This window comes from Lepus europaeus, chromosome 2, assembly GCF_033115175.1.
Source record: "Lepus europaeus isolate LE1 chromosome 2, mLepTim1.pri, whole genome shotgun sequence".
In the NCBI taxonomy this organism is placed as follows: domain Eukaryota; kingdom Metazoa; phylum Chordata; class Mammalia; order Lagomorpha; family Leporidae; genus Lepus; species Lepus europaeus.
Window position 1 is genome coordinate 155,737,511 of NC_084828.1, and position 13,489 is coordinate 155,750,999.

The 13,489-nt window shown below is 40.4% G+C and overlaps 1 protein-coding gene across 1 annotated transcript in view; it reads left to right on the top strand.

The window, feature by feature from the left end:
* KAT2B (lysine acetyltransferase 2B) overlaps positions 1–13,489 on the top strand; it is a 126,017-nt gene that overhangs the window by 99,861 nt on the left and 12,667 nt on the right. The window contains exons 12-14 of the mRNA XM_062215193.1: positions 5,148–5,258; positions 9,282–9,425; positions 13,260–13,374. Coding sequence (XP_062071177.1) covers positions 5,148–5,258; positions 9,282–9,425; positions 13,260–13,374 — 370 coding nt within the window. The remainder of the gene's footprint in view (positions 1–5,147; positions 5,259–9,281; positions 9,426–13,259; positions 13,375–13,489) is intronic.

The following is a 13,489-nucleotide window of genomic DNA, read 5'->3' on the forward strand; positions in this document are numbered from 1 at the left end:
ACAAGGGAAATACAAGCAGTTTTGGGGTTAGAATCTAAACGTTTGCTTATAATAGCTTTCTGTTGTCAGTGCCTGTATAATCAAGGAGATGTTCAAGCTGCCACTACTGCCGGTCATAGTGCTAAATGCAGAGGAAGTTCAAGTTAAAAGTCATAGCCCCTACTCAAAAGGATGTTGGAATCTGGAAAATTTCTTTGGAGAAGTGACAAAGTAGTAGCCAGTAATGCAAAATATCTTATGCAAGTTTTGAGCAGCTATTTATTAAAGAGTTATCATTGTTTTTAAGTAAAATTAATTGGATTGTGGATAAGGAAAAGAAATAATAGTTCTATGAACTCCTTATGAGATAGTGCATACCAACAAAACCCTACCTCCTGTATCATCCCACACCTTTGTTAAAATGAATTTCATCAGAAGTCATATTTCTTATTGATTTCCAGATACTGCTTTTCCTCTATATGTGCAATTCTCTCCAGCTCACCAACTTTCTCCTTTCCTCCAGCTAAAATTTTTTTCTTTAAAAATAATTTTTAATTACAGAAGTCACGTACAAATACATTTTCAGATAAAGTAAAAATCCTGTTCACCCTTGCCCCTGCCATTCTGTGCTATTGCTTGGTGTGCATCCTTCCAGGTGCTTCTGTATTCATGTTTGTGATTGGAATGCACCTGTACCTAAAAGGTGGATGTGTTCTGTTATTTACATAATGAAATTTATTCCATATATATTGCCATGCTACAAAAATGATTTATTTATTTGAAAGTCTGAGTGACAATGAGGAAACCAGAGAGAGAAAGAAAAAGAGGTGTGGGGGCCGGCACTGTGGCACAGCAGGTTAACACCCTGGCCTGAAGTACTGGCATCCCATATGGGCACTGGTTCAAGACCCAACTGCTCCAATTCCCATCCAGCTCTCTGCTAATGACCTAGGAAAGCTGTAGAAGATGGCCCAAGTCCTTGGGCCCCTGCACCCATGTGGGAGACCCAGAAGAAGCTTCTGGCTCCTGGATTTGGATTGGCACAGCTCCGGCCATTGCAGCCAATTGGGGAGTGAACCATTGGATGGAAGACCTCTGTCTCTCTCTGCCTTTCCTCTCTCTTTGTAACTCTAACTTTCAAATAAATAAATCTTTTAAAAAAGAAAAAAAGAAAAGAAAAAGAGGTGTGGTGGTGGGAAAATATCTTGTATCTGTTCATTACCCAAATGGCTACAAGGACTGGAGCTGGGCCAACCTGAAGCCTGGAGCCAGGTTCTCCACCTGGGTCTCCCACATGAGTGCATTTTCTGTTGTGTTCCCGAGTGCATTAGCAGGGAGCTGGATCAAAAGCAGAGCAGCCACGTGGTGCTCCAATATGATTTTCAGCATTGCAGGTGGAGGCTTAATCTGCTGTGCCACAAAGCCCTCCCACCCCCCAGTCTAAATTAAAAAAAATAAGAAGTTCCAATTTCCCTCTCAGGCCCAACAATTTACATTTTCACTGATGGTCTTGGAGAGTGTCATTTCCTCCATTTTACTGACACTGAGTACCTTTACCCTCAAAGATGCTTTTGTAGAGTTGGGTGAAATATTTCATCTCACAGTAGTGCTCTGATTGCTATTGAGATTGAACATATTTTTTATATTTACTGGATATATTTTTTCCTGTGCCTATCCTTTGATTGTTATCTTAGGTTCTCTCTTTTTTTTTTTTTTAAATTGATCCTATAGAAGATGTTTATGTATTCTTGATATTTGTGAAAATGTTGCAACTACATCTCAGTTTTTCATTTATCTTTTATTTATTGTATCTTAAATTGTTTATGGTATCTTGAAGCAGTTTTAAAATTTGAAACACTCTTCTTAGTATCTGTCTCCTACCCTTATTTTCCATTTCATGAAAAGTCTTACTAGCTTCAGTGTCTTTTTCTTCTTCTATTTCCTTTTCGTTCACTCACTCAATTATCTTGTGACTTTTTCCCACTGCTATAGGTACAGATATATCATTCTTTAACAATATTATGCAATAAAAATATAATGCAGGCCTCAAATGCAGGTTACTTATGTAATTTAAAATTTATACTGGGCAGGTGTTTGGTTCAAAACACATCCCGTATCAGAGTGCCTGATTGAGTACTGCCTCTTCTGCTTCTCATCCAGCTTCCTGCGTGTGCACAACCAGGGAGCAGTAAATAATGCCTCAAGTACTGGGGTTCCTGACTCCCACATGGGAGACTCAGATGGAGTTCTGAACTCCTGGCTGTGGCCTGACCCAGCACTGGCTGCTGCAGGCATTTGGGGAGTGAACCAGCAGGTGGACAATCTATCTCTATCCGTCATTCTGCTCTCCCTCCCACCCCCCAAAAAAATCTAGTAGGTACAAAGTAAAAAGAAATAGGTGGAACTAATTTTACTTTTTTAAAAAAGATTTATTTATTTATTTGAGAGGCAGAGTTACAGAGAGGCAGGGCAGAGAGAGAGGTCTTTCATCCGCTGGTTCATTCCCCAGATAACCGCTATGGCCGGAGCTGTACTGATCCGAAGCCAGGAGCCAGGAGCCTCTCCCGGGTCTCCCATTTAGGTGCAGGGGCCCAAGGACCTGGGCCACCCTCTACTACTTTCCCAGGCCATAGCAGAGAGCTGGATTGGAAGTAGAGCAGCTGGGACTCGAACCAGCACCTATATGGGATGCCAGCACTGCACGTGGTAGCTTTACCTGCTATGCCACAGAGCTGGCCCCTATTTTACATCTTAACAAATTGCCCAAACATTTCAACATATAATAAATATCTTATTAATAATGAGATTTTTTTCCTTGAGGATTTTTTTTCTTTTTTTCTTTTTGACAGGCAGAGTGGATAGTGAGAGAGAGAGAGACAGAGAGAAAGGTCTTCCTTCCGTTGGTTCACCCCCGAAATGGCTGCTACAGCTGGCTTGCTGCATGGATCCAAAGCCAGGAGTCAGGTGCTTTCTCCTGGTCTCCCATGCAGGTTGCAGGACCCAAGCACTTGGGCCATCCTCCACTGCCTTCCTGGGCCATGGCAGGGAGCTGAACTGGAAGAGGAGCAATCGGAACAGAATCTGGTGCCCCAACTGGAACTAGAACTCTGGGTACCAGTGCTGCAGGCAGAGGATTAGCCTAGTGAGCCGCAGCACCGGCCCCTTGAGGATATTTTTAATCTCAATTTGGAATTCATGTTTCACTTGCTCAATAGTCACAGGGAGCTAGTGCTTAGCATATACAACAGTGCTGCTCCATCCTGTAATTATGTGTTTATGTCTTCCCCGTTTTAATATCATCTCCTCAAGGAAAGAGATATCTCATTCTTTTTTTCCACGTTTTACTTAAATTCAGTGTTTTTTATTGTAATATGTTAGGACAAACCTAAAATGTCCTTGGATTATGGAAGGATAATTTTCAGAAGGAGATGATGATAATGTTCTATTAACTGGAAAGACCATCCCTTGATTATTATTATGCTCTGGTATGGAATCCATGCTCTGGAAAAGCATTCTTAGATTGGCAGAAAGCCTTGAACAAGGTGATTCAGGTGATGAGGGGTCTTCCAGTTGTGCCACATGAGGAATGATTGCAGCTTTGATGGTGCTTGGCTTGGGAACTGGGAGATAGGGGTAGGCGCCAGTGAGGGAGTACAGTCTTCAAGAGCTTGGAGCTTGGAGAGCTGTTTAAGACAAGAATGTGTCTCAGTGACTCTAGGAGTAGGGCTAAGGTCAGTACATAGAAACAATAGGCCGTAGCTGCGGCTCAATAGGCTAATCCTCCACCTGTGGCGCCGGCACAGCGGGTTCTAGTCCCAGTCAGTGCACCGGATTCTGTCCTGCTTGCCCTGCCCCTCTTCCTGTCCAGCTCTCTGCTGTGGCCCGGGAAGGCAGTGGAGGATGGCCCAAGTCCTTGGGCCCTGCACCCCTAGGAGACCAGGAGAAGCACCTGGCTCCTGGCTTTGAATCAGCGCGGTGCGCCAGCTGCGGCGGCCATTGGAGGGTGAACCAACGGCAAAAAGGAAGACCTTTCTCTCTGTCTCTCTCTTTCACTGTCCACTCTGCCTGTCAAAAAAAAAAAAAAGAAAAGAAAAAGAAAAAGAAAAAAACCAAAGGGTCAGATCTTGGGAAGATATTAGGAAGAATTTTCAACTATACAGATCCCAAAAATGAATTGTTCTAGCTTAGGATCAAGTGACTGCCCTACAGTAGAGAGATTCTAGCAGATCTTTTTGTGACAGTTGACAAAATACTACTAGCCTCACATGGGATAAAGAGTTGAACTAAATGAGTTCCAAAAATTGTGCCCTTAAGGTACTATGATTCCATGACATCATACCTGTGAGTAGTTTTGAGTTTTTTTGAAAAATGCATCAACAAATTCCAGACCATCTATGTACAGATAGTTACATCTGGATGCTTAGATTTAACTTTTTTTTCCTGAGGTTTATAAATAATCATATTAAATTGATAAATTTTCTCTAAGCTATGCATGCCATTGAGAAAACTGGGACTTGCATTTTGTTTTCATCTATCAATCACTAACTTATTTAGCATTGTTCTTTGCCTTTTGTGAATTCCTAAAGTTGTCTAGTTGGCTCAGAGATTCTGGGTTTCTCAGGCCTTGCTGAGAAAGGTCTCCTAAAACTAAGCTGTATATCCTATGTGATGATACAATTCTTCAGGAGGTTTGCTGATTTGTGGTGCATTGTAAACAGGTGGATTAGTAAATAGTCTTATGAGGATTAGCACTTTTTATTTACATAGGTCTTTTCATCTTAGGTACACAGGTACTTGAAAGATAAGAAGAAATTCATGATCAGCATTTACCCAGAAACTCCTAGATTAGTGTTCAGCAAGTAATCTATAGGATCAGATTGGCAGTTTCTAACTTTGGTGTGTTATTTTCCAAGAACCAAAAGCTTCTGCTTTCTAATGTTGATTTTATCTCTGATTAAGAACTTGGAATCTTTTGATTTTGTAGTTCATTTTAAAAGTTCAGAAATGCAAAAAAGGTGGTTAGTGCTATATTTCCTGAGGGATGACCCTGGTTGGTAAAATATATAATAATCACAAACTCTTAAATTTACTGACATTCCTGATGGATTTGTAGGGATTTCTTTTCTCCAGAACCTAATGTATTTGTCCATATGCTAACTTCTGCACAGGGCTATGGAACACATCTGATGAATCATTTGAAAGAATATCATATAAAACATGACATCCTGAACTTTCTCACATATGCAGATGAATATGCAATTGGGTACTTTAAGAAACAGGTAGGTTTCTAACTGGGCAACACTGCTGTGTCTTTCCTTTATTTAATATGCACTCAGGGAGCCTTCATCCCGACAGATGTTTCCCCCGAGTGTTTCCTACTTTGGAGAAGGACATATTTATTTTGTAAATCTTATGCCACAAATAAACCTGAGACTGAATTACAGAGTTATAGTTGATATATAGTGATTTGTTCCTTAATTGCCATGTATAAGTGAAGTACAATAGTGCATTTTGACATATCAGAATATGGTATTCCAAGACTAGGGAGGAATTCCCAGTCCTGGGCTGATAAAGTCTTCCACAAATGAGAGAAATAACGCAGTGTCTGGCAACCCTGTATGTATAACAACTGAGGAAAGTCATGAAAGTTAAAATGGACCACAGACCATCCTGGTTCCATAGCACGTAGCAGTCTGGGAGCTTTGCTGCTACCTTAGTACTTGCTTATCAGAAGTTTTCAGCTTAGCCTTTTTAGGAATATTCTTTGGCTGCATGCATGTTATTTTTAACAGTGACTTATAATTCCATTTATTTTTCTAACGACAAAAGTTATAGATAGTCATTGTAGAAATTTTGGAGTATGTAATGCACAAAGAACAGAAAAATTGGTTGCAGTTTATTATCCAGAAAATTTTAGTTGGCTTTTAAAAATTTTTTTTTTTTAGATTTATTTATTTACTTGAAAGTCAGAGTTACACTAAGAGAGAAGGAGAGGCAGAGAGAGAAGGAGAGGAGGGGTCTTCCACCTACTGGTTTATTCCAGTTGGTCACAACAGCTAGAGCTGCACCAATTCAAAGCCAGGAGCTGGGGTCTTACTCCAGGTCTCCCACATGGGTGCAGGGGCCCAAGGACTTGGGCCATCTTCTACTGCTTTCCCAGGCCATAGCAGAGAGCTGGATTGGAAATGGAGCAGCCAGGACTTGAACCGGCACCCATATGGGATGCTGGCACTGCAGGCGGTGACTTTACCCACTCGCCACAGTGCTGGCCACTTGGTTAACCTTTTGATATATAGATTTCTTATATTTTTCTCTTATCTGTAAATGTATATATATATAAATTGGCTCATACTGTGTATATAACTTAGTTACAGATCTTTTCATTTGATGTTTTTGTCATTTTTACACATAATTTTTGATGGTATCCTGAGATTCATATAGAGAATAATTTATTTACCCAATACCACATTTTTAGATGTCTGTGTTTTTAATATGTAAATATACATGTGTGCATGTGTGTGTATATATGATTTACCATCACTAATGGTTATTTGCTTAGAGTCTAGAAGTAGAGTTTTTTCCAAACTTTTAAGTTTTTTTGTTATGTGTTGCCAAATATGGAAACAATTTCTATTCTTGTCTGCAGTATATAAGGGAACTCAGGAAAGGACATGGTAATTGAAAAAAAAAAAAAAAAAGCATTTTTACTCCCTTTTCCAAATAACAAATTATGTATTTGACTTTATTTGATCATAGTGAGATTTGGTTAATTTTTCCATGTTTATTGACCCTTTGAATTTCTACCTTTTTTTTTTTTTTTAAAGATTTCATTTATTTATTTGAGAGCAGAGTTAGAGAGAGGGAAAGGCAGAGAGAAAAGTTCTTCCATTTACTGTTTCACTCTCAAAATGGCCACAACAGCTAGAGCTGGGCTGATCTGAAGCCAGGAGCCAGGAGCATCTTCCAGATCTTCCATGTGGGTGCAGAGGCCTAAACACTTGGCCATCTTCCGCTGCATTTCCAGGCCATAAACAGAGAGCTGGATCAGAAGAGGAGCAGCTGGGACATAAACTGGCACCTGTAAGGGATGCTGGCACCACAGGTGGAGGCTACTAGTACTCACCAGTGCTGGCCCCTGAATTTCTACTTTTTTTGAATTGCCAATTCATTATATTTTGTCCCTTTTTCTATTAAAATGTTTTTATATTGATTTACAAGAGCGTTTGTATAGTGATATCAGCTTTTTATATTCATTCATATATTGCTTGTGGATTGGTTTTTAATCCAGAGAATTTTAAAGGTTTTATACTTAATGTTCATTGACTTCTTTAATCATATTCATTGAATTAATAGTAGCTTTTCCTGCTTGACGGCAGAAAATTAATCTCCTTGTTTTCTTCTCAGCCCTTTTTATTTTTTAAGGATTTATTTTGTTTATTTGAAAGAGTTACAGAGAGAGATAGAGAAAGAGCGAGAGAGAGAGAGAGAGAGAGAGAGAGGTCTTCCATCTGCTGTGTGCTTCCCAAATGGCCACAATGGCGGGAGCTGAGCTGATCAGAAGTCAGGAGCCAGGAGCTTCTTCCTGGTCTCCCACATGGGTGCAAGGACCCAAAAACTGGGGCCATCCTCTGCTGCTTTTCCAGGCACATTAGCTGGGCACTGGATCAGAAGTGGAGCAGCTGGGACTCAAACTGGCACTCCATATGGGGTGCTGGTGTTATAGGCTGGGGCTTTAACCTGCTGCGCCACAGTGCTGGCCCCTCTTCTCATTCTTTGGGATGTCTTTATGACTGTTATGTTTATGGTTGAAACTTTCTTTTCTTTTTTAGTTTGTGTTTGTCAGCCTTTCTAGACTGTAATTACATTGCAAAGCCTGATTCCTTTTTTTAAAAAAAAAAATTGACAACGTCTTAAGTGACTTGTCTGTAGTCCTCATTGAGGATGATGGCAATAATTACTTGGAAGATAAGGTTTTGCTGAAAGTAAGGTAGGAAACAAACTGCTAGTGATAGTTTTGAAGTTCAAATAATTTTCTGCAAGTAACTGAAATAGATGCCTTAAGAAAAATTCGGTTTATATTGTAAATTATTATTTGAATTTTTCAGTGTCATGCCCTGAAGCATGCTGTTGTTTCAGCTTAAAGGATGTATATTGCAAGGCATTAATGTCACTGAATCAGCCATAAATTATGACAGCTTTTACCTACAGAGAAGAGGTTTCATTTTTTCAGCATTAAGGTTCTAGCTGCAATATATTTTTCAAATGTTTATTTGTTTATTTGAAAGGTAGATTAGAGAGAGAGAGAGAGAGAGAGAGACAGAGAGAGTAAAGCCTTCCATCTGCTAGTTCACTCACTCCCCAAATGGCCACAATGGCCAGGGCTAGACTGATCCAAAGCCAGGAGCCAGATCTTCTTCTGGGTCTCCCACATGGGTGCAGGGGCCCAAATACTTGGGCCATCTTGCACTGCTTTTCCCAGGCCATTGGCAGGGAGTTGGATTAGGAGTGGAGCATCTGAGACTTGAACTGGCACCCATATAAGATGCTGGGGTCACAGGCAGTGGCTTTACCCACTGCCCTGACCCCTTGCAACATTTTTTGACAATCTTTTGTCTTAGAGTGTCCATAAATGTTACTGACTTGTTAAGAATCTGAGTAAATTCCAACGGCCAGGCAGCAGGTCAAGCTGACTCTTAGAAAGCCAGCATCCCATATCTGAGCGCTGGTTCAAGTCCTGGCTGCTCTGCTTCCAATCTAATTCTCTGCTAATGAGCCTGGGGAAACAGCAGAGGATGACCCTAGTATGAGAGACCTGGGGTTTCGGGTTCCTGGCTTCAGCCTGGCCCAGCCCTGATGATTTTGGACGTTTAGGGAATGAACCAGTAGATGGAAGATCTTTTTCTCTTTGTCTCTCCCTCTTTTTCTCCCTCTGCCTTTCAAGTAAATAAGTATTAAAAAAATAAAAAGTCTGAGTAACTCCCATAATACATTTTTTGAGGGGAAATTTGCATTCTCTATTATGTAGTTGAATGCAAAATTAAACCCAATTTTTACTTAATATTGGTTCCTGTTTTAAACCTTAAAAATTATTTGTTTTATTAGTATCATTTTTATGTTATCTTGCTTTCTATTTGCATAGTTTGATTTCTGATGTTTTTGAACTTCATGAGTGAAGCTAATCTTTTCAGATTAGTAGGAGGAGACTTTGAAAGAAACATGTTTTGATGCCTATGCCTGGCACGCAGCACTCAGGAGACATTTGATGCACAGTGTCCATATGAATGGATTTATTGTCTTTGCAGGGTTTCTCCAAAGAAATTAAAATACCTAAAGCCAAATATGTTGGCTACATTAAGGATTATGAAGGAGCCACTTTAATGGGATGTGAGCTAAATCCTCGGATCCCATATACAGAATTTTCTGTGATCATTAAAAAGCAGAAAGAGGTAAGCGAGTGATGGATGTATGTTTCTTACAGCCTCATCTTAGTGGTGGTGCGATGCATTCCTTGGTTTTTGTGTATTTGTTGAGTGTACATCATAATCTCAGTCTGCTCTGGTTTATCTAGCTTTCTTCTTTAAAGACTTCCTGGATAGTCTCCTCTCTAGGTCACCATTCCTAAGATACTCAGTACTTGTGAAATCTGTGTAAAATGTAACATGCTTTAACTTTCGCTTTTTCCTTCCCAATCAGCTCTTTACCTCCATCTCCAGTCTAATGGCCATTACTGATGCTTTAACCATCTTGCTTGATGTCTTCATCTGTTACCTACTCCTTTCATTCAACACACATGCAGATCAAGCCATTTCAGGCAGTGCTGCCTTCCTCCTTTGAACTTCCGAGCCCTGCTTTGATCCATCTGTATGAATTTCACTTAATCACTTCACATAGACATTTATCTTAGTGTGCATTAATCTCTCTTTTCACCTTGTATATTCTGAAAGCTGCTACTTCTAGATATTTAAGTGATTTATTATCTGGTATGGGGTGACTCCTGCGTATGAAAAGAGAAGTGGTAACAGGAAAGATTGACAGATTTGACTGTACAGTCTTTTTACATTTCTCTAAGGCAGAAAAAAAATTACCCTAAAAAGAGCATAATTGGAGAGTACACAGAGGCTGTTTGATTAAATGAATGACTTTTGTGTGTGAAGCCCAGGGTCATCTTCCTCCCACCCAGTGTGTTTGATTTCAGAAAACTGGGAGTTTGCATCTGTGTCATCCCACAGCTATCTCACTCCATACTTCTGTTATTTGTTTTAGTGTACTTTTCTCCAGCAAATAATTAAAGATGTCTGTCTTAAACCCATCTTTGTTTTCTGGTTTCTATTAACTACCATAATCTCAGTTCTCAGTTGCTTATCAGGCGTTACCGACTTAGCCATGAAGCTCCTTACACGGTATCTGGTGCATAGTAGTTACTCATTAAGTCTTTGCCTTTTGCTTAAAACGGATTTGTTCTTAACGCTTCCCATGGAAGTGAGCAAAAAGCTTTCTTTTAAAATTAGAAAATAAAAACAACTTTTGTTGCCTTTTGGTCAAAGATGTCAGCCTCAGAGAGAATTCCAAATAAATGGAGTTAATAAAGCACAGCAGGCTCCCCTCTCTCCTTGTCTCTGTCGAGGAGCCGGCTTTCCCCATTGTTCTCTGTGGGGCTTAATGAGTAGGTCTGGATTCAGCCGCACATTGTTCAGCCTTGGAGGCTGCTGGCCAACTAAAGCCATCACTGTGCTGTCAGCTGCTGCTCTTTCCTCATTCCTCCTCCCAGCAGCACCAGCTCATCCCCACAGTGTTAACTGAGATTCTCTTGGCACAGCCTGAAAAATTCACAGTGCACACGGTGTGTCGTCCCCCCCACCCCCCAATCCCCAAGGGGAAAGCCAGAGCTCAGAGCTATTTTAGATAGCTAACAAAGCAGTCAACTTTTTGGAAGACAATGCTTCCTCCTCCTTGTTTTTTCTCTTCTGCTCAGATCCCTTCTCCCCCCTCCCCCCCCCTCAGTCTTTGCCTCCAGCCTTTTCTTACAAACACCCTTGAATGGTTGATGGCAGTTTGGAGCTCTTAACCTAGTTCTTGTAAAAGAGGTATGAAGTCATCATAACAGTATATTTGGTTTCATGTGCAGGCCGAGTTCCCCTTATCTGAAATGATTGTGACCAGAAGTGTTTCAAATTTCAGAGTTTTTTTTTTTTTTTTAATTACATTACTGATTGAGCAGCCCTTATCCAAATCTCCAGTATGTCTCCAGTATGTCACGAAGTTTGATTGTGTCCCCTTAGAAAAAAATCACATTGTTTTGCAACATCCTTACTTTGGCTCTTCCAAGTCCTTTGTAGTCCCCCATGTGAATTAAAATTTAGGAATTGGGGGCTGGCGTGGTGTAGCAGGTTAAGTGGCTGCCTCCTATGGATACCAGTTCGAGTCCTGGCAGCTCCACTACCAATCCAGCTCTCCACTAATCACCTGAGAAAGCACTGGAGTATGGCCCAGGTCCTTATGCTCCTGCACGCAGGAGCTCCTGCCATCGGAGTATGGCCCAAGTCTCGGTTCCTGGCTTTGTTCTGGCCCCTCCCTGGCCATTGCAGCCACTTGGGGAGAGACTCAGCAGATCAAAGATCTCTCTCTCTGTGTCCTTCCCTCCCCACCTCTGTAACTCTACCTTTCAAATAAGTAAATAAATCTTAAAAGAAAATTTAAGAATCGTCCTCTTCCCCTTCTGTGCATATGCACACACACACTCAGTTCCACCTGCTAATTGCCTAGTTACTTTCCCTACTGGTTTTTTCCATCATCCCCTACTTATGGTCCTTTCTATTCAGGTGCCACAAATTGACTTATGTTGGACTTTACTCATGTTGGTTCCAATTCCAAGCTGTCTAGTTCAAAACAAATTCCCCAGGAAGCCACTGCAGGTGAACCAGGCTCTTAAGCATCCCCCCCTTTCATTGGAGTCATCACTCATGAAGTAAAAGCTTAACTCTCCTCTCTCTGCTTCTCCTGTCCAGCTGTGCTGGTTTCCTGGCCATCTCCACTACTGACACTTATAACTGACATGCTCTCATATGCTCTGAGGGGCTAGGAAATAGAACTCATTTGCTACCCTCATCAGTTCCTCCTTCCTTAGGGTAGGGGTAGGGGTTGCAATTGGAATAAGTGATACTTGTAAAAATCATTTGAATACTGTGAAAGGTAAAATATCCCATTCTGTTTCTTGTTAGACTGTATGTTGTAATGGTATTTTTATATAATGGGTTATGTAAAATACATTATTAAAATCAATTTCACCAATTTTGTTTTTACCCTTGTTTTAAATATGTCTTATAGAAAATTTTACATTATATGAGAGACTCATTGGACAACACTGATTAAGATTTACCAGGAATATACTTTTTTTTTACTAGTTCCTTTTATCTTATAAAATTATTTGTTTTACTATTAGGATTATTTATTCCTGCTGCAGTATTTTCTAGGCCTATATTTGAAATCAAGGAACAAGGAGCTAGAATTTTTTATTTTTGTGAACTTGGGTAATGACTTCTGTTTGTTTTTCCTTTTCCAAAATTTGGCTATGATATGGTTAATTTCAGGGTGGAGATTTTTGAAGTTTTTGAGTCAGGGAGGGGGGAAGGGAACTGCACTGCCTCATAAGTAATTGCCCTAGTACATTAGGAATTATTTACGCAACAAACCAAAGCATCTGTCAGAATGCCCAGATTAGCCCTGGTGCCCCGTGTCCTGGTTGTGCTGTCTTAACACTTTGAGCTGCTTTTTTGATGCAGACAGAATAGCTTGGAAGGTTTAAATAACAGTGGGCTGTGACTGTTGCAGGCTGTCAGTGCTTTCTGAGGCTTTATACACCTGCTCCTTTAATCTGAAAGGGACAGATGCTCAATACAGGATTGGAAGGGGTTCTGTCGCTTGACTGGGTAGCAATGCTTAGGGCTGCTTCCCTGTAATTCTTGCAGAGGCTCCTCGGAGAAACAGGGCAAAATAATTGGCTCTTATGCTAAAGATGACAAGTGAGCCCTAGGGGCAGCATGTTCTCTCCACAGTGTCTTTTCTGGATGTCAGCAAGAAGTCATTTAGAGCAGTTGTGTGAATGTCATTAAATGGGCCTGGTGTAATAGAATGTTTTCATTTCTTACCTGTTAAATAGCATTTACTCTTTTCTCCCATAAAATATTTTTATTTTGCCAGGAAAATGTTTATGTAGATTAGCTGACATGAGCTATATCCATAGATTTCTTTCACAAAACCTATGTTCTTCTTGTGCTTTACAGATAATTAAAAAGCTGATAGAAAGAAAACAGGCCCAGATTCGGAAAGTTTACCCTGGACTTTCATGTTTTAAAGATGGAGTTCGACAAATTCCTATAGAAAGCATTCCTGGAATTAGTATGTATAGACCTTCTTTTAAAAGTGAAGCCTTTTGGTAATGCATGAGTTGTGTTTGAAACAATTTCCAGACTGCAGTAATTTGGGAAGTCTTGTTGCTCTACCTGATATTTGT